This window comes from Protopterus annectens, chromosome 7.part0 (genome assembly GCF_019279795.1).
Source record: "Protopterus annectens isolate FY-2018-M chromosome 7.part0, PAN1.0, whole genome shotgun sequence".
Lineage (NCBI taxonomy): Eukaryota > Metazoa > Chordata > Ceratodontiformes > Protopteridae > Protopterus > Protopterus annectens.
Window position 1 is genome coordinate 1,025,527,050 of NC_056739.1, and position 24,430 is coordinate 1,025,551,479.

General features: G+C 44.7%; 1 protein-coding gene across 1 annotated transcript in view; it reads right to left on the reverse strand.

The window, feature by feature from the left end:
- DMXL2 (Dmx like 2) overlaps positions 1-24,430 on the reverse strand; it is a 1,902,820-nt gene that overhangs the window by 1,349,602 nt on the left and 528,788 nt on the right. Inside the window, exon 14 of the mRNA XM_044076363.1 lies at positions 1,009-1,183. Coding sequence (XP_043932298.1) covers positions 1,009-1,183 — 175 coding nt within the window. The remainder of the gene's footprint in view (positions 1-1,008; positions 1,184-24,430) is intronic.

The following is a 24,430-nucleotide window of genomic DNA, read 5'->3' on the forward strand; positions in this document are numbered from 1 at the left end:
CAATGTATAGGCCAGTAGTAGAAATAACAGCTTGAAATGGTGGCTCTTTTATCCTTGTGAATCTGGGGTAATGCCAAACAAAGTACACAACTCTTCCAACTCTAGGATGTTACACAGTAAAAAAAAAAAAAAAGAAGTTCTAGACTTTTACCTCCAGAGTGCAGCAAATCCAACAACTGTGCATCTGTTTCTTGGTATCCCAAACTTAAATCACTTATGTTTATGTGGTAACTACACTAACCAACAAGCTCTCTGAGGCAGCAACACTATTTGTTGAACCACTGTCTCAATGATCCAGTGTTTTCACACACTTCCTGCCCACATCAACAAAGGCAGGTATTTATGTACAATGCCGATGTCTATGATGAAAAGGGAATCAAATTATGATCACGTTGATGTAGGTCATCATTTTATTTTTCTTAATTATAGTATGACCCCCAAACACTCACAGACATACAAGCCATATCAGTAATCTTTTACACTGATCATGACCTTTACTTTCAAGCAGCCTGCAAGCAAACACCTTAAGACAACAGTTTTCTCTGTACTCCAATGATGTTTGATTGTGATGAAATCTGCAAGAAGCTATCTATATCTCACATACTGTTTTGAGTTTCACCACTTTTTCCAGAGCATCACTCTCCTCATGCCTTTATAGTGCAGTGTCCTGCTTTGGCAAATGATATAACAATGCATATGCACTGCCAAAAAATATTCTAGTTAAATACTGACGATGCACTTCTGTCAGGCAGGCAGCAAAAAAATGCTATGTAAGAAATTCAGAATCTATTAGGAAAAAGAACAAAATAATAAGGATGCTAGTGCCCTCTGCTTGATGTCAAGTCCCAAATATCCTCCATATCACCCTAGTTTCTAAATAGCCCTCACAGCAGATTTTTTTTAACCAGCTCTGTGGCTGTTAAACCCTAATAAACTGCCACTGGTTCAGTTTTAAACATTTTACTTTCATGTGTTTAAACAAAAAAAAAAAAACAAAAACAAAATCACCTGTGTTTGGATTTATGCTTGCAGCAATATGAAAATGACACAGAGCAGTGGCATGACATGTGACGTGCTGATGAAAATCATGTGCTCCAAGCTGACTGGGCAGAACTTCTGTGTGGGCAACAAGCACTGAAGATCTTCTCCTTCCTTGCCTCAGTTGTTTCAATTGGTGCAGAGTCTGTAAAATAATTACAGTTATTAAAACATTATCCAATCAAAGCAACAAAACAGGGTGTGGCTGAGGATCTCGGGATTCAAAAGCCAAAACTTACTGCACATTTATCTTTCTAAGGTAAATAAATGGTAGTACCTAATTTCTGTAAATAAGTAACCGTCCCACGCCCTGCCTCTATCTTGTTTAATATTCTTAAAGTTCACTCTAGCAGCTAAAATGAGGCTGATCTTTATGATTCATGGTTAACATTTCAACCTGCTTGAGGGTTATAGTTTCTTAAAGTCTCACAGTCATGTGCTGAAACAGAAAACTGTGGCAGCAAGTGTCATGATGTAAAATTATATTACAATGCTTGCTCTGAATTTCAGCTCTGTAAAACTGCTTAATCTACAACACTACAAGTATTAATTTTACTTTAAATTGTGAAGGGGTGGCTTAAATGTGCCAGTCATGAAATTAAACACATTCACCAAAAATTTGTTCATCCTTGACAGTCAAAAAAATTTAGCCCATTTAACAGGAGGTTAGGACAAGATGTACTCAAAACGAAGCAATAACCAGTTCAGTGTTTTTCCTTTCAAGACAAAGATCATCTCATATTTTAAAACCGAGTAAGAGATGCATCATAATGTTTTAGTCTAAGAAGAGGGGAAAAAGTGTGCCTCTGCCTCAATAGTTCCTAACAAGATCAGGCCTTACTGCAGCTATTATTTTAATACTGTGTGCTTCAAGTACCCTAACTTCAGCATTCCTTCCTTACTGAGGGTCAGATTCCAAAACCTACAAAGAATTTGCATTGATAAATAAGGGTATTCATTTAAGAAAACCATCCTTATGCATGAGGTGTAACACTTAGGATGGACACTCAGGACAGAGTGTACTATAAAAGTAGGTTGTGGAAATGTTGCAGGAAATGAAGTGAGAATTTTAGCTGAGGAAGTAGCCACTACATTGTATACTTTCTTTAAGCACAAGCAGTTTCAAAGAATATAACATGCCACTTTTCAAAAGGAGGTGGTGCTTAATGTGACCAAATGGGCTTTATATGACTTCAATGAGTTTTCTGAAACTCGAAATTCATGTGGGCGAGACCATTTCCTAAAAAAAAAAAAAAAAATCGACATTTTTTTACAAGGGTGAAAGCCCCCCCCCCCGCACCACCCATGTGGGGGCCTGTGCCCCCACATCCACTGCAAATTATATACCAAAATGAGACTGTATTACATTTTTAGAAAAGAGTAAATTTCTCTTCAAAGCAGTTCTATGTAGATCACCGTACCATGGAGATATGGGAATTTATCTTTTTCTCAACTGTAGTGTGATCTCGGTGTTGATATATATATACTTTGCAGGAGGCTTCCCCCAGCAAAAACGTAGATTTTTTTTTTTATCTTGAGTTTCCAAAAACTCAAAGTCAAATAAACCTGACCAACTGACCAAGGCACTAAAGAAAACAGAGAGATTTATTTCTACGCTTTGGTCTTACCAGTGTAACAGCAGATTGCATTCACAGTTTGTGGTCTTATTTTATTATTATTTTTTTTTAATCTGCAAGCTGAGAAAATTGCAGAGAAGAAAATTATTTCAGAAGAAATACACACAACTTAAGAAAAAAAATTCAGGAGAATTAAGGAAAATCCATTTATTCTTGAGAAAAACAAGGTTGGGTAGTTAAGTACTTCAGAGACTCAAAAGGTTCAAGACTTGGCACGTCATGAACCAGTTTAATGCTCCTAGGAAACTCAAAATGGCACAAATTAAAGAGAAAAGTACACATGGCATAAAAAACTACACAAAAAATACTTGTATCATGAATCCTACATACATACTCCGAGATAAACTTTCAAAGAAATAAAGAAGCAATAATAGTCAGTGGAAAGACAGTATTGCTAAGAGAGGTAATATCAAATGAATCCACTCAGTATCGACAAAAAAGAAATGGGACAATCTCCAAATTCAACTGGTTAAAAAAAAAACAAAAAAAAAAACCAAAACAGAAGAAAGGGTAATCTACTACATTCAGAGAAAAAAGGATACTTTGAAAGAACAGAGAAAAAAAGATATTTTAAGAGAACACCAAACTACAAAAGTGCATATGGCAAACGGACCTAAAGGAATGAGAGCATTTCTGGTCAACAAAAAGACTGGAAATGAGAAATAAGAAAACTGAAACATCAAATTCAGAGCACACAGTCCTAAACAAAAACTGTCTTAAGTCTTTGGACTCTGAAAAGCAGAAAACAAAACAGTTCTAGAATGCTCTGACAGAATGCAAATAGCTCAGAGGTTGACTTGTACAAAATGTTTCTCTCCTCCACTCTCTGGAAGTTTCCAGCTTTCAAAAATAACATTCATAAGAATAAATCATACCCAATCTTCAGTTTTACCCATGTAAATGCCAATGTTCTACTGAGTAGAGAGACAAAGAACAGAGGCTAGTCCGTAACAGATACCCATCATTCCTAATGTCTCCCCCAATGATGGGTCATCTGGAAGAAAACCAGCCAAGGAGTATTATGCCTCTTTCACTCAAAGACAGAAAACTTTTAGTTATGTACTCACCATAACTTCAGATGTTTGGGATCCATCTCGCCTACATTCTGAACTGATGGGTTCGGAGCAGAGGCACGCTTATGCTATAGAGCGAGGCCTCTAATTGGCTGAGCTATCTTTATCCCAGGATGCACCACCACTAATCCCCCAGATCTTGTTTGTCCGCATTCATGCACACATGCACAACTTGGTTATATAACATTGTTAGATGTTTCAAGATGAAACAACAGGATTCGGACCTTCTGGTATCCTCTGATCTCCAAGGAAGGGGGAAGGAGGGTGGGTTATTAGGAATGTAGGCGAGATGGATCCCAAACATCTGAAGTTATGGTGAGTACATAACTAAAAGATGTTATGTGATCCTATCTCGCCTACATTCTGAACTGATGGGACAGCGTCCCTAGCACCTAAATCCCGGGTGGCTCATTGGAAAACACTCCTGAGCACTGTGGAACCAAATTAAGCTCGTCCTCTAGATGCCACATCTAATTTGTAGTGGGAAATGAAGGTGTGCGGGGAAGACCATGTAGCCGCAGCACAAATGTCACTAATAGCAAGCTTAGAATGAAATGCTACCAAAGTAGACATAGCCCTTGTAGAATGAGCCTTGACAGAGGTGGTAAGCTCTTTGTTAGAATAAATATAAGCTTGAGTAATACAGTCCCTGATCCATTTGGCAATAGTGACCTTTGTGACAGCGTTGCCCAATTTGTTATCTGCAAAGGATACAAACAACTGATCTGTTTTCCTTGTTTGTTTGGTCCTGTCTAAATAAAAACGTAACCGTCTGTGGACATCTAGTGTGTGGAATATGAACTCTGCTTTGTTAGAGTATTTTGGGAAAAAAACTGGAAGTTCTAACGATTGTTGTAAGCAGAAAGTAGAACAAACTTTAGGAACAAATGAAGGGTTTGGTCTGAGGGATACTCTGTCTTTATGAAAAACCAAGTACGGGGGTTTCACTGACTAAGCTTGAAGCTCTGAAACTCTTCTGGCAGAAGTAATCGCCACCAGAAAGGCTGTCTTCCATGATAGAAACTTTAGATCACATGTAGCTGCCGGTTCAAAGGGGAAAGAAGTCAAGGCGCGTAACACTATATCGAGATCCCATGGAGGTGCAGGATGAGAAATCGGAGGTCTTAATAGAGCAGCACCTTTCAAGAAGGTCTTACACAATCTGTTGCTCATTAAAGGTGGGTCTATGGATTCGTGAAAATTAGAAATTGCTGCCAATTGTACTATGATGGTAGAAACTGAAGAGCCTTGATTGAAAAGAGAGGTCAGAAATTTTAGTACTTCTGCCACGGGAATAGAAATGGGGTCCAGGCCCCGGAGTTGAGCCCAAATAGCAAATCTTTTCCATTTGCTAGAATACAGTTTCTTTGTAGCAGACTTATGGGCCGAAGATAATATGTGTACAACATCTGAATCCAATGCATGACTCCTGACTATCGTCGGAAGAGGAGGAGCCAAGCCGTCAATTTTAAGGTGTGTAGGGACTGGTGGAATAGTCCCGACTGATGAACCAGTAGGTCCGGTATCTGATCCAGAAACCATGGACCTTGCAGGGCATGTTTCCGAAGATAGGGGAACCACACTTGACGGGGCCAGTAAGGAGCAATTAAGATCATTTTGCTCCCCAAGAGAGATGCCTTTTGAATCACTCTGGGAAGGAGAGGAACTGGAGGGAAGGCATAAAGGAAGCCGGTGGGCCAAGGATGGACTAATGCGTCCATGGGGCTCTTCCCCGGAGCCGGGGTTAGGGAGAAGAATTCTTCGCACTTCGCATTCAGAGGAGTCGCGAAGAGGTCGCAACACGGAACTCCCCATTCGCTGAAAATCTGACTTGCAACTGTCATATTCAGAGACCATTCGTGAGGAGAGAGGATGGTCCTGCTCAATCTGTCGGCTATTACATTGGACTTGCCCGGTATGTGAGTAGCCACTAGGAAGCGTTTGGTGGAGACTGCCCATTCCCAAACCCTCATGGCTTCTCTGCAAAGAGGATAGGATCTGGTTCCTCCCTTTTTGTTCAGGTACCAGACAACTGACATGTTGTCTGAATGGACGGCAATCACGCCTTGAGGGAGATAATCGTGAAGGGCTTGAAGGGACAGAAGTACTGCCCTCATTTCCAAGATGTTGATATGAAGCAAAATCTCTTCCGGATGCCATTTGCCTTGGACTGACCTGCCCAGGGAATGCCCCCCCACCCCGTCTGGGAGGCGTCCGTGGTCAAATTGGCCGCCGGAGGAGGTAGAACAAAGGGTCGTCCCTGATCCAAGTTGGAGGGCACTAGCCACCAACGAAGGTCCCGTCTGCAAGATTCCGTGATCCATACAAGGTGGTTGAGGGGGAGTTCCTGAAAGGACCACTGAGCTGAGAGGAGCCACTGGAGAATCCTCATGTGCAACCTTGCCAAGGGGACTAGATGAACCGTGGCGGACATGGATCCCAATAGCTGCAGGATCATTCTGGCTGGGGCTTTGGATCTTGGAAGTAAGGCTCGAACTTGAGCTTGTATGGTTTGTATTCTGTCTGTAGGCAGGTAGACCCGCATTTGGTTTGAGTCTATCTCTACCCCTATGAATCTTATTCGTTGAGATGGCAGCAACACAGACTTTGGCCAATTGAAGGTGATTCCAAGGGAATTGCCCAGTGATACGGTGGCTTGTAGGCTCCGCAGAAGTAGATGCTTGGAGGGGGCAGTTAGGAGCCAGTCGTCTAGATATGGAAACACCTGGAATCCTAGACTTCTCAGGTGAGCAGTCACGACTGCCAAACACTTGGTGAACACCCTGGGGGCTGTGGTGAGACCAAAGGGCAGCGCACGGAACTGAAAATGACTGCCTCCTAGGCTGAAGCGCAGATGTCTCCTGGACGCTTGATGTACCATGATATGATAATAAGCGTCCTTGAGATCTATGGAGCACATCCAAACACCTTTCTCCAGCAATGGGAGAATGGTTTGTAGGGTGACCATTCGGAACTTGGACTTTCTGACTGAACGGTTTAGGATGCTGAGGTCCAAAATGGGCCTCATGTCCCCGGTCTTTTTTGGCACCAAAAAGAATCTTGAGTAAGTCCCTAATCCGATCTGGTCTGGGGACCGGTTGGATGACTCCTTTTTGCAGCAGCTTTGAAACCTCTGAGGCTGCGGTATCCCGTTGACTGGGTGGCGGGTCCAGGATTTTTTTGGACTGAGGGGGGAGGTGAGAGAATGGGATGGAGTAACCTCCGGCGATAATCCGAAGCACCCATCGGTCCTGAGTGATACCTTCCCAGGCCTTTAAGTGCTTCGAGAAACGACCCTCGACTGGCTCCGGAGCAGCACAGCCGGGCAATCCCTCAGGGACTATGAAAGGCTGAAGAGCCACGAAAGGACTCGCGGTCTCCAGTGTTGCGAGGGCCTCTGCCGCCTCTGGGACGGCGTCTTCCGGAAGAATTTCCCCCTCCTCTGCCTCTGGAAGGGGAGTCCTCCTGCTGAGAGGGGTAAGGCTTCTGAGATCTACGGAACCACATTTTCCCTCCTCTTTTAGCCTTGGGATAAGGCCGAAAGGGAGTGGAAAATCGTGCCCCACGGCAGTCAGAGTCTTACCCTCCTGTTCACAGCGGGTTAGCATGTCCTTTACCTTGGGTCCAAACAGGAGGACCCATCAAAGGCGTCGGCAAATGAAGACTTAAAGGCCTCCGTGAAGTGACACAGACGGAGCCAGGCTTGTCTCCGTAGAGCAATGCCTGTACCCGCCGCTCTGCTCGCCCCTTCGGCCGCATAAGAAATGAGCCTCATGGACGAGTTAGAAATGGACGACATTGTAGCCAGCTGAGAGCCAACCATCTGGGCCAGCTCCTCAGGCAGGTTACCCAAGAGGGTATCGGATAGCTCCTTAATCAGATCCCTCTGAAACCTGGTGAAGTGCGTAAGGTAGTTCAAGGACCTCAGTGTAAAGGCCGCTGAACTGAGGGTGCGCTTTCTGTACCGATCCATGCTCCTAGACTCCTTATTAGGAGGATGGACGGACGTAGAAGCCTCTGCTACATCTTGCTGGGTAGCAGATGCCACCACCAAAGCATCTACAGCCACACCTTTAGTAAGGAACTCTCTATCAGGGGCCGAGAGAAATTTGTTGGACGAGCGGCACCGGTTCCACAGAGTCTGGGTGTTCCCGCCTTCGACAGATCAAATCCAAGAGCTCGTCAAGGGCGGAGACACCCAGGAGGCGGAGGGCTGAGCCCGAAGGCCTTCAGGAACACCGACTCATCAGCAGAGGGAGGTTTGGACTGCCAGCCGCCTCGTTGCTTTAGGGCTTCCAGGATGTCTGCAAAGGAGACATCATCCGAGGACGACTTGGGGGACCCTTCTGCATCATCGAGATCAGTGTCGGATGTCAGAGACTCATCAGGGGAGTCAACGTGCTTCCTCTTGCACGATCTCTTCCTGGGAGGTTCTTCCGAAGAGGCTTCAGAAGGACCTCCAGGAGGGGGAGAAACCCCAGCGGGGGTAACCTGAGGCCCAGGGGCTCCGCTGTCTAAGGACAGGGGGACTGCCAACGACCCAGTCTCCAAATGTAGGGAAGGAGCTGGGGAAACCGTGGAGGTAGCCAAGGAAGATTTGGCTAAAGCACTCCTCATAGCCCTGAAGGCGGGACCACCAGAATCCTGGGAGGGTCCCACCTCCGTGGCCACAACAGTGGACGGTACTCCCGCCGCCGATGCACCAAGAGGGAGACTTGGGACCGAAAGCATCAATCCCGAAGCCTCCCCCCCAGGGCCGAAGGAAGAAGTCCGTGTACTGAACTCCGACCCAAGAGCCGGAGTTGGAGCAAGGGTCGGGCCCGACCCTAACACCTCCACAGGTTCCACCAGCACCGGCTCCAACGGTGCTGAAGGTGTTGGAGGAGGAACCACAATAGGGGAGTGGACCATCGGCTCCGAAGCCAAATGGGCTGGAGCCGAAACCATCTTTTGGAACACCGGAGACTGGAAGAGTCGAAGGAGCACCCTGTCGATGTCCGAATCAGACATCTTGGATGATCTCGAGGATACCGATCGGGCCCGAACCGATTTCTCCATTGGCTCCGAAGGGCTCGGGGACCGGCTCCGAAAGGACTCAACAACTATCGGCTCCGAGGAAGGTTTCAAGGAAATTTCCCTCGGTGCCGATAAGGACTTCGGCTCCGAGGGGGAAGAGTCTGAGCCGGTAACCCTGATCAGCTCCAATATCAGTGGAGCCGATGAAGGTGACCCGCCTCTCGATGCCCCAGACCTCGGCTCCGAAACCAGAGGGGTCGAGACTGGAGGCATCGAGGCAGACCGTTCCGACCTCGGCTCCGAAGTCCGTGGAGCCGATGGAGAAGTCTGCTTAGATTTTTTAGCAGTCGGTTCCGACTGACTGGTCGGAGCCGATGCTTTCTTCTTTTTAGAAGGAGACGGAGAGGAAGATAAAGCCTCCTCGAAGGAAGGCTTGATTAATCCCTTGAGGATTAATTTGTTTTTCCTCTCCTGGAGGACTCTAGAAGAGAACGCGTGGCACACACTACACAACTCTTGTAAATGCTTAGCACCTAAGCAATAGACGCACGAGGCGTGGTCGTCCGTTATGGACATTTTAAAACCACACCTCGTGCATTTCTTAAACCCGGAGGGTTTGTGTTCTTTCGACATAACTGCTTTGCCAAAGAACCAATATATATGAAAACAACACTAAACTTTGGTTAAAGACAGTACAATGCAACAACTTTAACAAAAATTATATATATATATATATTTTTTTAAAACACCAGCAGTAGACAGACAAAAAAGGGTGAAAGACAGAAAGAGAGTCAAGACCCTCTAACTTAAACGGGTACTTGACCCAAGAAAATTACACAAGCAGCAAAGTAACAGGGGAGGGCCCCTCTAACTAAAACGGGAAACCTTCCCTGACTAAAAAAAATCACAAGTTTACAAACAAAAATTCACCAAACACACTAATATAACAACAATAGCTGTTAAAACAGCTTTTGGGTTCAAAGTAAGGAAATTTGTGACAGGAAAAGCCTAATAAATAGTACTTAGCCCAGCCAATGTTGAGACCACGTCTAAGCTTGTTAGCGGCAAACGAGATCTGGGGGATTAGTGGTGGTGCATCCTGGGATAAAGGTAGCTCAGCCAATTAGAGGCCTCACTCTATAGCATAAGCGTGCCGAGTCGGAGCCGAGGGATCCGCTCCGAACCCATCAGTTCAGAATGTAGGCGAGATAGGATCACATAACATCTTAAGTATCCAAAAGGTAAGATTCATGAGGGGAAACAGACCTCCACCAGCCAGATTCCACAGTTTAAAACCTTGATTATACCCACACAGAACAAACTTTACAACAAATGCAAGAAAACTAAGGTGAGGCTACAACAACGGAAAAGCACCCTCCTCCGCCTCAACAGGCAAGTAAGACAAATTGTCAAATCCACTAAGGGTAACGTTGAGAAAAACTTAGCAATCACAACCAAGCATAATCATAAGGCCTTTTACAGCTATGTACGTAGCTTATAAAAGCTAGGACCCAAGCATCAATCTCACTGATCTTGCAGAGATAGCAAACCTGCTAGCGGACAGATTTGGTAAAAATGTCACTCCCCTATCCCCTCCAAACCTATCACAAACCTTGCTCCCAACATCCTTCCTCACCCTACATATCTGAACAGCAGGTCATTAAAGCCTTGTCTAAGGCAAAAAACACAGCCTCTATGGGATGAGACAGCATCCTAGGCTGTCTTCTAAACAAACTAAAACATAAACTAGCATCACCATTAAGTACCCTACTCGATCACAATTTAACCAATGGCTTTGTTCCTACAGAATGGAGAACAGCAACAGTTATTTCACTCCACAAAGGTGACTTGGCAACACACCCAGGGAATTACAGACCCATAAGTCTGACCAGCCTCACTTGTAAAGCCATGGAACGTATCATCATGGACCTCATAAATAAAGACATAGGCGAAGTTCAATCCCTGGATCCAACCCAATCTGGCTTTGTCAGGGGAAGATCCTGCCTGTTAAACATGGTGGATTTCTTCAGAAATGTGAACAGGGTCACTGACAAGGGCAAATCTGTGCACACAGCATACCTCAACTTGGCAAAGGCCTTTGACATAATCCCACACTCAGGCATTACTGATAAACTTAGCAAACAAAGTAAACCCCTTTACTGTAAAACGGGTTGCCAATTAGCTCACAAATTGGTCGCAGAGTGGGTGACTCCATGTCCACCAGCAGATATGTCACCAGCTGGGTGCCACAAGGACCACTGCCTGGCCCCCTACTGTTTGGTATACACTTCTCAGAAGTTCTGGCCAAAACTAAGGGGCTTGGCTGAACAAGTTAGTGGACAACTGCAAAGTAGGTGCAATTACTGAAGCTCCAAATGATGTCAGTATACTTCAGGAGGGTCTTACACAGACCAACAACTGGTGTTTTAGTCACAGTCTCAAAACGAATGCAAAGAAAAGCATCATCATCCCTTCAGTAAAAACAATGTCCCCTCACACTATCAAATTAACAATACCCTATGTACCTACGAAGTAGTAAGAGATCTGGGATCACAAGCAGACTGTGACCTTAACTTTGACCACCTTGTATCTATTATAGCAAGGAAGGCTTTCTACGTAGCATATTTGATTAGCAAAAGCATCACCTCTAGAGCAAAAAAGGATAAAACCCCTCTATACTCATCATTAATCAGGCCCATAATTGAGAATAATGCCCTTTTCGGATTGTACTGTACAAAGCACCTGTAGCAATTGGACAAACCTCTCACGTTTCTAGCTAAGAATATCAAAAGTTTCCAGCACATGCCTTACACAGACTGACTAAAGTCCCTGTCACTATACTCAAGTATCATATAGACTTCTTAGGTAAGACTTATGCCTGGCTTACAGAGATATCCCCAACCCAAACCCAATGAATCTGCTGCACATCCATAAATCAAATGTGACTACAGCTACTCAATCAAGGGACCTAAATATAGCCTGCAACTTGAATAGGACATACTAGAGGGAAAGATTTGTCTCAGCAACTGCTGCTTCTTTGGAATAGGCTGCCAACTCATTTGAAGAAGAGCACCTCTATGACACTGTTCAAAAGGAACCTGGATAAGTGGATGGGGCACGGTACATTTTTAACAGGGATAACGCCCACAACCCTCCTAGATATGGGCAGTCATTAGTAAATACAATCCTGGGTATTGACTACAACATCTATGCTATTACACTGGGATGAAATGGCTAGGTTTGAAACAACCTCCTATGATCCTCTGATCCTAAGAAGTAAACTGACTGATTTAAGGAAAGCTACAAAATCATTTTCAGACATTTCTCACCTGGATCTCTGAAACCACCTCCTATGAAACCATTATACTAGGAAATGTTAATACTGACTGGAATTCTCTCACCACAACTCCCCTAGTGCAAGCATTAATCTATATGGCTTCACCCAACTGATCACCTCCCCAACTCATATGAATCAACATTCCAATACCAGCACCACTATAGACTGGATACTTACCTCCCATCCCCAATCATTATCACAACCTCTTTATTCTCCCTGACACAGTTAGTGATCATCACCCTATCTCTATACATCATCACCTGTCCCCAAGCCTGTAAGACACACATATACAGGAACTGTCGCAGTCTATACAACTTTAACCCTGATTTATTTACTCAAACACTCTTGTTAATAGACTGGTCCTGTCTCCAGCACCTCCCTTTTGTAGAAGCTGTTCTCACATTCAACATCTTCCTTAACAATCTTAACTCCCTAGCCCCCCTAGAAAAGTTAGAGTTAAAACAAACTTCGCTCCATGGATTACTAAAGACACTCTCTCTCTCTCATGCAGAAAAAGACTCTGCATGGAAAACCTGGAACAAACTTAAAACCCCTTCCAGCCTCCAGCATTATAAAGAACTCCAAAACACCACCAAAAACCAAATCACCCTTGATAAGAAAAACTTCTACCTGAACCCCCAAAAAAACATACTCTAACCCCAAAACATTCTGGAATACCATTAATAAGCTTTTATACCCAGGTAACCCTTCCCCTCCCAACCCCTCCGCAAACAGCTCCCCCCTTGAAACTGCCATATTCCTCAACTCCTTCTTCATAGACTCCATACAGAAACTAATCAAACCAAACAATAAAACTAACTATGACATCCACCCCCTCCCTCCAGCCAAACCACCTTTTCAGCGAAGCCTATCCCCACAACCATCATCAGATCCCTACTCTGTAAACTTAAACCATGCTCCCCTTCAGCTGATAATCTGTCTCCCTTAAACCTCAAACTAGCAACCCCCTTCACAGTCTACCTAGTCTCCATACTTATTAATTGGTCCATTCTGGAAAGCCTAGTCCCCCAAATATGGAAAAAGGCCTACATTATACCCCTGCACAAAGGCGGTAAATTCCATTGACCCCTCAAATTTCAGGCCTATCGCTATCCCCTATTTCTAAGATCCTAGAAAAATGTATTCACAAACAGCTCAATGCACATCTCATTCAAGAAATTCTCCTCATTCCTACCCAACATGGCTTTCGCCCGCATCATAGTACTACTGCCGCACTACTATCCTTTACCAACTCCATCTCCACTTCTCTCAATAACAACAAACTAGTGTCTTCCCTCTTCCTTGACCTCTCTAATGCTTTCAACACTGTTTCTCATAATCTTCTGCTCTCCAACTTGTTTCCTGTAACCTTTCTATCTTCACCCTTAACTGGTTCTCTTCATACCTTTCTAATAGAGTTCAGTCTGTCAAATGGATGTCAGCTACTTCTCCATTCCTTCCTATTCTTACTGGAGTCCCAAAGGGCTCCATCTTGGGTCCCCTTCTTTTTAACATTTTTATTAATGATCTCTCTCAATCCTGCTCACACTCTACACTCATAGAATATGCAGATGACTCTACGATCATCTCCACCTCTAACAATCTATCCCACCTACATACCTGCACACAAGACACACTACACTCAGTCAAAAGATGGCTCACCACTAACCAACTCCTACTTAACCCTCACAAAACTAAACTTCTTTTCCTTCCCAAACCCCTCCAACTCCTCAGATCTTTCGTCTCCATCTCTTCCCTAAACAGCACAACTATACAGGTCAAGTCTCATACTACACTTCTTGGGAAACTCATAGATGACGAACTAAAATGTGATGCCCACATCAACAACTGCATCAAAAGAACCCAACAGAAACTAGGATTGCTATACAGAAACAAAATTCCTCACTCAGGAATCCAAAGTATCTCTTGCTCAAGCCTACCTCCTACCTACCTTACTATATGCCACCCCTGTATTTACCAACCTCCAAAAAAATCTCTTAAACTTGAGCTAACAAATAATAAGTCACATGGTTCACCATAAATCTCCCCTATTGCTTACACCACTGCCTCTCCTTAACAAAACTTCAATGGCTAGAGTTCCATAACCATATCCTTTTACCTCAACTTCTCTTGACTCATTCCATCTTACAACAACCCCTAGCCTGTCCTTCACTAGCAACTCTTGTCTGCCCCTACAGCCCTAACTGGGAACTTTGTGGCTCAGACCAACACCTTCTCCAAATTTCCAAACCTAATAAATCCATAAGAAAAAAGTCTCTACAATCATGCAGTCACCACATCTTGGAACAAGCTCCTAAACTATATCAGAACTTTCCAAAATTCTCCCAATTTCAAACTAGCCCTAAAGAACTACCTACTCAGCTCTTGCCCCTGTAAAGACCCTACTTGAATCCTTTCCACCCTAGCCTTTTTCTTTCTCCCAACTAGCCTCGGTCTCCTTTTATGGCACCTTAGTCTTTCCTGGTTGCATGTAATTACCGTCCCATCAGCTTGACAAGCCTGATCTGCAAAGCTATGGAGAGGATCATAATGGAACTCATAAATAAAGACATAGGAAACTTGCAGACTTTGGATCCAACCCAGTTTGGCTTTGTCAAAGGCAGATCATGCCTTTTAAACTTGGATGACTTTTTCGAAACAGTCACCAAGGCCATTGATGAGGGAAAGGCAGTCCATACAGCCTACCTCGACCTGGCAAAGGCTTTCGACACAATACCCCACTCAGGTATCATTGAAAAACTCATCAGCTTAAATGTAAACCCATACATCACAAGACGGGTTGCAAACTGGCTAAGTGACAGAACCCACAGGGTCAGAGTTGCTGGCGCCATGTCAGACTCAAAGCCTGTCACAAGTGGTGTCCCACAGGGCTCAGTCCTGGGCCCACTCTTGTTCGGCATCTACTTTTCAGAAGTACAAGCAAACACAGGAGGGTTATGGCTGACAAAGTTTGCAGATGACTGCAAACTGGGCGCCATAGTCGAGAACACATCTGACACAGATATCCTTCAGAAGGGTCTCACAGAAACGGATAACTGGTGCCAGAGCCATGGCCTAAAGTTAAACGCCAAGCAATGCATAGTCATACCCTTCGGGAAAAACAAGGTTACCCCTAGCTACCATATAGGTGACAATCCACTGAGCACAGAAGAGGTTATCAGGGATCTGGGGACCCAGGTTGACAGTAACCTTTCGTTTGACACTCACGTTGCTAAAGTAGTTAGGAAGACCTTCTACATTGCCCACCTGATCATGAAGGGATTCACATCTAGATCAAGGGAGGTCATCGTCCCCCTGTACTCATCACTCATCAGACCAATGATTGAGTATAATGCCCCATTTGGAATGTATCTGACCAGACAACTTCAGCAGCTGGAAAGGCCCCAAAAGTTCCTCACCAAAAGGATAAAGGGTCTCAAAAATATGTCTTATGCTGCCCGACTGAAAGAACTCCAGCTCTATTCAGTCGCTTACCGCTTGCTCAGAGGTGACCTGTGCCTGACATACAAGGCCATGTCAAACCCAGATTTGATGAACATGCTTCACCTCAAAAAAACTAGATCCCTCAGAACTACAAAGGCGGGAGACTTAAACCTTGACACGGTTATTAATAGGACGTGCTGGAGGGACAGATTCATCACCCAGAGACTCCCTATGCTGTGGAACAAAATCACGGTACATGTGAGGCAGAGCACCTCGCTGGCCCTGTTCAAAAGAAATCAATGGATGGGAGATCGCAGATATACCCCAGGGATTACCTCAGTGTCACTGCTTGACAGAGGCACAGCAAAATAATGGGCATAGTTTCCTTCAAACTAAAGGGGTGGCGAAAGCCACAAACTCTGGGCTAGGCTTATAAATGCCCTTGGGCAGATAGCCTAGTATGAACCTATGAACCTATGTTTCTGCTTCCTATTCAATAACATTGTACCCCTTTCTTAATCTCTTTGCACTGTATCAGGCATCTCTCACCTATGTCTCTTCATTCCTCTTATCTTGCTCTTTCCCCATTACTTCTCCCTTACTTGTACTCCCCGCTACAAGTAAGCATAACTTACTTCCTATCCCCCCTTTTCCTTTCCTCCTACTTCTTACTATACAACTACATCATTTACATGTCATTTTAAGACTACTACATGTACCTTTATAATGAATGTTACAATGTATATGTTTCTCATTTTATGTTATTGCTTTTATCTCTATTTCTCTTTTGCAACTAATTGTTCTCTATATTATCTGGAGCTTTTCTCCTTGGGTCTCTGATGAAAAAGGGCATCCGCCCAGCCAGACTAACCCGGTTAACAAATGGCAAATAAATAAATAAATGAAAATTAACTGACTTGCTCAAAGTGAAGCAGAAGGCAAAGAGGAGATGAGGTACTCAAATTCTGGACAAAGTAAATGAAGTAACTTATTAACAGCCTTTTGTGTTCTGCTGGATTGTCTACTATCAAAATTCAGACCAAGAACTGCAGGGAATGGTGGAAAGGCATACAGAAATCTTTCCTCCCAAGTAAGAAATCGCTTATAGCCTGCTCCCACCTGCCCTGCTGCATTGAAAAGAACTAGGGAAGAGTTGTAATGTCTTTTGTGACAGTAAATCAATATCTATACAGTCCCACTCCCAAAAGCTCACCTACAGGCAGCACTCCATTACCTTCAGTTCCATGACAAGGCTGGGAATACAGCCGAGGAAGTCCACCTACCACATTCATTACCCCTGGAATGTGAAGTAAAAAGAAGTTATGTACTTACCATAACATTCCATGTGAGTTGTTCATTTCGCCTTCTTTCTTTACTGATAGATTAGGAGCCAATCCCTCAGCTCCGAGTTGGCATCTACTGCAAATTTTGAGGATTTCAAGTAGCTCGAGGCCAAGTCCCTATCCCATGATGCACCTTGAATTACCTCAGATCTTGTTTGCTGCATATAATAATACCATATGACATTCTATAACTCCATAAGACAGAGAGTGTAGAAGGGATGAGTGACTAGGAAGGATCTAGCATCTAAGTCTTCTGAGAGCCCAGGAGGGGGTAGGAGGGAGGGAAGTAAGGAGAGAGGGACATAAGAATGAAGGTGAGATGAGCAACTCACATGGAGCATTATGGTAAGTGCATAACTTCTTTATGTGAAGTTGTTCTATCTCGCCGTTCATTCTTTACTGATGGGTAGCGTCCCAAGCACTATCAACCGCGGGTGGCTCACGGGAGTACATTTCTCAGGACCATGGATCCAAAGGAGGCCCTGTCAACTTTGTAATGAGTGATAAAGGTATGAGGTTTTGACCATGTGGCTGCTGCACAAATGTTATCAATAGGAAGTCTTACAGAAAGAGCAGAGGATGTAGAAACAGCTCTGGTTGAGTGAGCTTTAATTTTATGCTGTAAGGGCATATTGGCAGCTGAATAAGCAAAGGTGATACAATCAGATAACCACTTAGACAGAGTTGTTTTAGCCACTGGCCTACCCTTCCTGGAATCTGAAAATGAAACAAAAAGCTGGTCTGATTTCCTGAAATCTTTTGTTCTATCCAAACAAAATCTGAGCTGTCTGTGAACATCAGGTTTGTGAAGCATGTACTCTAGATTGTTGGAATAGTTGGGGAAGAAAACTGTCAAATCAATAATTTGGTTGAGATTAGTTTCAGTGCAAACTTTGGACAAGAAAGAGGGGTTTGTTCAAAGAGAGACTCTGTCAGCATGGAAAATCAAATAAGGAGGCTTGATGGACAAGGCTTCAAGCTCTGACACTCTGCAGGCAGAAATAATAGCCACTAAAAAGATGGTTTTCCATGACAAAAATTTGAAGTCACGTGAGGAAGCTGGTCCAAATAGAGAATTATGCGAGAAAGCATAAAGTTTAGATTCCATGGAGAATAGGTAGATTTCACAGGTGGTCTAATATGGAAGGTCCCTTTGAGAAAGGCTTTGGATAATTTGTGTGACATAATATTCAATCCTTCAAATCCCAGATGAAAGTTAGAAATGGCAGCAAGTTGAACACGGACTATTGCTGATGCAGCTCCTTTATTGAATATCATGGTTAAGAATTCTAGAATAGAGGCATGATAAGGATCAATATTGTTTTTAGAGGCCCATATAGAGAATTTTTTCCATTTGCTGAGGTACATTTTCCTCGTAGAGGATTTATGAGAGGCTAGGAGAATTTGCTTCATCTCACTGGAAAGGTTATGGAACCTGGCTATGATGGGAATTGGAGCAGCCAAGCTGTCAGCTTCAGAGACTGCAGAGAGGGATGAAGTTCCCCCGACGAGTGCGTCAGAAGGTCCGGAACTAGGTCCAGAATCCAGCGGTCCTCCAAAAGATGAAGTCAAAGGTAGGGGAACCAAATCTGATGAGGCCAATGAGGAGCTATTAGAATAATGGTCCTTCCCAGGGCTTTTGCTTTCTGTAATACCTTGGGTATCAATGGGATTGGTGGAAATGCATAAAGGAGACCCGGCGGTCAATCGTGAACAAGTGCGCTCCTTGGGGCTTCTCCTGGAGAAGGAATCAGGGCAAAGTAGCTTCTGCATTTCGTGTTCATGTGACTGGCAAAAAGGTCGCAGTAAGGCTGGCCCCACCTGTGTAATATCCTGTCCGCTATTTCCATCTTGAGGGACCACTCGTGGGGCAACAAAATTGCTCTGCTCAACTTGTCTGCTATCACACTGGATTTCCCCAGAATGTGCATTGCTAACAGAAAGCGCTGGGTGGAAATAGCCCACTGCCATACTCTGAGGGCCTCTCGACAAAGGGGGTATGATCTGGTTCCTCCTTGTTTGTTCAAATACTAGACCACTGACATGTCGATCTGAATCGCAATTGTACCCACAGGAAGAGAGTCCTGGAAGTACTGCAATGTCAAAAGTACTGCTCTCATCTCTAGGACATTGATATGCAGATGTGTCTCTTGATCGGTCCGTGTGTCTTGGGCTGTCTTTCCCTGAAAATGCCCCCCCCCCACACCCTATCAGAGAAGCGTCCGTGGTCACTGTGGCCGCTGGAGGGGGTAGCACAAATGGGCATCCTATGGTAACATGAAGTGAGGTCAACCACCACTGAAGATCCCTTTTGCAGGAATTTGTGATCATGTGAGACATGGGGAGCTCTTGGTAAGACCATTGACTGAACAACAGCCATTGCAGTATCCACATGTGCATACAACCCAGTGGTATGGCCAGAATTGTTGCTGCCATAATTTCTAACAATTTCAGAACTTCTGATGCTGGTGCTTTGTTTTGAATATTAAAATGTGGACATGCTGATGGAGAATTAAGACTCTCTCTGCTGGAAGACTAAGCATGGTGGTGGTGGTGTCCAGTTCTGCTCCGATAAAGACGATATGCTGCGATGGCTACAAGGCATATTTTTCTGAGTTTATTGTAATGCCCAGCTGATTGCAGAGTGACAGAGTGAACTCCCTGGCCTGAATGAGTTGATGTCTGGTGGTGGCGGTAAGGAGCCAATCGTCTAGGTACGGAAACACCTGGAATCCTAAACGTCTCAGGTGAGTGGTGACCACTGCCATGCATTTGGTGAACCATCTGGGGGCTGTAGTGAGACCAAATGGCAGGGCTCGAAACTGGTAATGATTGGCTCCCAGCCAGAAGTGCAGATGATTCTGGATGGCCTGGCCATTTTTATGAGGTAGTATGCATTCTGGAGATCTATTGAGCACATCCAATTATCCTTCCCTAAGAAGGGAAGTATTGACTGAAGCATGACCATCTGAAATGTCTCTTTCTTTACAGATTTGTTTAGTCTGCTGAGGTCCAATATAGGTCTCCAGTCCCCTGTTATTTTGGAACTAAAAAGAATCTTGAGTAAGTTCGGGATCCTGTCTGGTCTGCTGGGACTGATTGGATGACTCTTTCTTAGCAACATTTGGACCTCTACTGTTGCTTGTTCCCTGTAACTGGGTGGAAGGTGCAGGATTTTCCTTGTTGGTGGAGGGGGTGTGGTGAATGGGATGAAGTATCCTCTAGAAATTATACTTTATACCCAGTTGTCGTTTGTTATTTTGAGCCAGGCATCTGGGTACAAAGATAAGCGACCCCTGACTGCCTCCAGTGCAGGATAGTCGGGCTTCCTTTCCGGAGCGCTTGTAGGGCTTCCCAAAGAAGTGGTCTCTTGCCCTGGTTTTGCAGACCCCCTCTGCCATGAGGGCTGCGAGTTCCATTATTGCCCCCTCCTCTGCCCCTGGAGGGGGGTTCACTACGTGTGTCCTGAAAGGCTCCTTGGGCTTTTCGGAACCACATTTTCCCTCCCCTTTGACCCTTGGGGTAGGGTCTGGTAAGGGTGGAAAAACAGACCCCAACGGCAGACAGAGTCTTTCATTCCTGCTCACACCTGGTTAAAGTTTCCTTGACTTTGGGCCTGAAAAGGGATGAGCCATCAAAGGGGTTATTCACGAAAGATGACTTGAAGGGCTCCGCAAAGGAACACAAGCACATCCAGGAGTGTCTCCTACGAGCAACTCCTGTACCCACTGCCCTACTCATTCCATCAGCTGCATATGAAATGAGGCACATGAACGAGTTCACTATGGAACTGAGGGTAGCAAGCTGGGAGCCAACTTTGTCTGTAGCTCCTGCAGCTACTGTACCCTGAAGAGCATCTCCCAGCTCTTTAAGGAGATCTCTTTGTAGTCTGGTAAAATGGATTACACAGTTAAGTGAACAAAGTACAAAAGTCACTGAACTACATGTGCTTCCAATATCTATCCATGATTCTGAAATCTCTGTTAGGAGGATGGATAGATGAGGAAGTTTCAGACATTTCCTTTTTGGTGGCTGCCGCCACCACCATGGCATCAATTGGCACACCTTTGGTCAAGAAGGATTTATCTTGGGGGCAGATATGAACATATTAGGCTCCATGGTATCTGGAGACTCCTATGCCCTTCGTGAGACCAGTTGCATAAGCTCATTGAAGGACAGAGACAACCAAGAGGTGGAAGGCTGAGACCCAAAAGCCTTCAGGAGGACCGACTCATCCTCAGTAGGATTGGTGGACTGCCAGTCACCCCTCTGCCTAAGGATTTCTAGTACCTCAGCAAATGAGATATCCTCAGAGGGGGACCATAGGGACCCTTCTGATTCATCCAAGTCAGTATCAGATGTTAATGATGCCTGAGGGGAGTCTAAATGTTTCCTCTTACACACTCTCTTCCTGGGAACCTCATCAGTGGGAGCTTCTGGAGAGGTTTCGGAAGAGCATGGGCCATGCAATGGGGCTTCCTGAGGCTCTGGGTCTCTGCGCTTAGCAAGGATCTGTGAGGCAGAAGGAGACACAGGCGCTTTAGGGGATGAAGAAGCCAAATCTGAAGTTGAGGATGTCTTGGGAGACATAACTCTCCTCATGGCTTCGAAGGCACCCCTGCTCCGGTGCGAAGGGACCGACGGATCTGAGGAAACCGTTGATACCCCCATCACCAGGACAGTGAACTCCGAGCCTGAGGTAGGAGCAGAACTCATCCAACCTGAAGCCCCGAGAGGCAAAGTCGGAACCAACAAGTCAGTTCGACTATCCTCCCCGGACCCGACCGGAGAGTGTCAGCTCCTAGAGTCCTCGATCGGCGCCGAGATCATCAGAGTGAATGGAGCTGAAGACACTGGAGCAGGCATAGGCTCCGAAGGCTCCACAATCAGCAAGTCTGACTCCTCCAGCTCCAAAGGACCGGTATAACTCAGAGGAGGAAGAGATAAAGCTGGCATAAGGGTCTTCAGCTCCTAAGCCACCTGGGTTGGAGCCGATAATTTTGCAAAGGCCGGTGCCTGAAGGAGTTTCTGCACCACCCGATCCACATCCAAATCTGAGAAGCTAACAGAAGACCTAGATGAACGGACCAATGGTACCAACTGAAGAAGCGGAGAGTCTGGAATTTCGGATATCAGTTCCAAAACCAGGGACCGGCTCCGAAAAGAAGACAGTCGGCACCGAGACCTGTGGAGCCGATGTCACAGACTCTTTGGACTTTGATTTTTTTTGAATCCACAGAAGTCTTGAAGGACTTGGAGGACTTACAAGATCCATCCTGGTCACTCAAAGCCTCCTGAAAAGAAGATTTCAACAAACCCGTCAATGAGCTTTCTTTTTCTCTCTTGGAGGACTTGAGAGGAGAAAGAATGGCAAATGGAACATGTTTCTTGTAAGTGCAAAGCACCCAAGCAGTAGACTCAATTTACATGGCAGTCAGTAACAGACATCTTCTGCCCACATTTAGGGCATTTTTTAAACCCTGATTTAGGGTGTTTGTCCTTGTGATCAGCCATGACAGCAATGGACACACCCAACAACAGCAATGTAAATTAGCCTTCTAATAAAAAAAGTACAGTTTTGTACCTACCATAAATGTAGATGTTCGAGGATCCACATTGCTGCAGTCCTAACCATTGGGGTAGTCCGCTGTCCAGTCGGCCCGAATACCAAAGTATATGGCTGACGTCGGTCAAGGCGCATTAGACTGATGTCAGGACGTCAGGGTACTAATGCGCATGACCGATGTCATATCCTCAGTCTTTTCTTGCCCCAGATGTCAGAAGATCCTAAAAAGACAAGGCCCACACCAAAAACACCAAAAAGCCCTGCACCAAACATATGTACAATATATACAAGATTACAAGAATATAGCCTAACCCACACCACCACCCCTAAACACAGAGGGGAAGGAGGGAGGGTAAATTGGACTGCAGCAATGTGGATCCTCGAACATCTACATTTATGGTAGGTACAAAACTGTACTATGTTCTTCATTCCACATTGCTGCAGTCCTAACCATTGGGTAGAATCCCAAAGCAGAGGAAAGGGAGGCTGGCAAATCATAAGGAAGCAGGAGCTGTCAACATGCCTTGCAAAATAGCTGTGGCAAAACCAGCCCTAGATTTAGAGTAGAGAGGAAGGTGGTAATGCTTAGAGAAAGTATGCACTGAACTCCAAGTAGCTGCCTCAAAATATCCTTAGTTGCCACCCCTTAGAAATGCTGTTGAAGTGGCAGTAGCCCTAGTGGAATGAGGCCTAATCCCAGCTGGAATCTCCTTGCCATGATGGGAATAACAAAATGAAATGCAAAACCCAATCCACTTAGAAATAGTTTGCTTAGACACAGGCTTACCCTGAGAACTCAAAGCAAAAGAAACAAACAACTGCTGAGACTGCCTGAAATCCTTAGTCCTGCTTAAATAATAACGCAACTGCCTATGTACATCTAAAGTGTGCAAAATCTTTTCCCCCTTATTTTGGGGATCTGCATAGAAAGTAGGCAAATGAATAGTTTGGTTTAAAGCCACACTAGAAACCACCTTAGGCATAAAGGAAGGATTAGTACGTAATGATACCCTATCCTTATGGAAAATCAAAAGGGCTCTACTGCCATAAGGGCCTGCAATTCAGAAACCCTTCTTGCAGAAGTAATAGCCAACAAAAAAGCAGTCTTCCATGACAAGTATTTCAATTCAGCAGTAGCCGAGGCTCAAAAGGTTGTAGAGTAAGTTTCTCCAACACAAAATTGAGATCCCAAGCAGGAGTAGGAGCTCTACGTGGGGGTCTTATATTCTTTGCCCCTCTAAGAAACTGCTTGAACAAAGGATGCGAAAACAATGGTGGGTCACAATCATAGTGAGCTGAAATTGCTGCAGCATGAATTTTAATGGAAGAGAAAGACAAACCTTTGTCCAGTAACTCAGTAAGATATTGAAGAGCCACACTCAAATTAGGCTCAGAAATCTCCAAATTCTTTGCTGCACTCCAAAATAAAAATCTCTTCCATTTGTCTGCGTACACTTTCCTTGTACTAGGTCTTCTGGCTTCCATAATCACATTTAAAACTTGTTGAGGAAGTTGAGACCTGCTGTGTTTCAAAACAGAATATGCCAGGCTGTTAGATGAAGAGAGTGAATCTTGACATTGAGCAGGCGACCGTCCTTCTGAGATAACAGGTGTGGAATCAAAGGTAAAGGCCATGGAGGCTTCCTTACCAGACTCCTTAGTAGTGGGTACCAGTGTTGCCGAGGCCAATCTGGAGCTATTAAAATCATCCTTGGCTTGTCTTGTCTGACCTTTAGGAGCACCTTTGGGAGAAGAGGCAGAGGTGGAAAGGCATACACATGAAGATTTTTCCAACTGAAAGAAAGAGCATCCACTTTCCAAGCTGTGTGACGAAACCCTTTTGTGCAAAACTTTGGCAGCTGGTGGTTTAGTGGAGAAGCGAACAGATCTATGTCTGGAGTTTCCCATGACACTGTCAATTTCTGAAATACATGAAGATCCAGTTTCCACTCGTGGGGATCCATGATTTGTCTGCT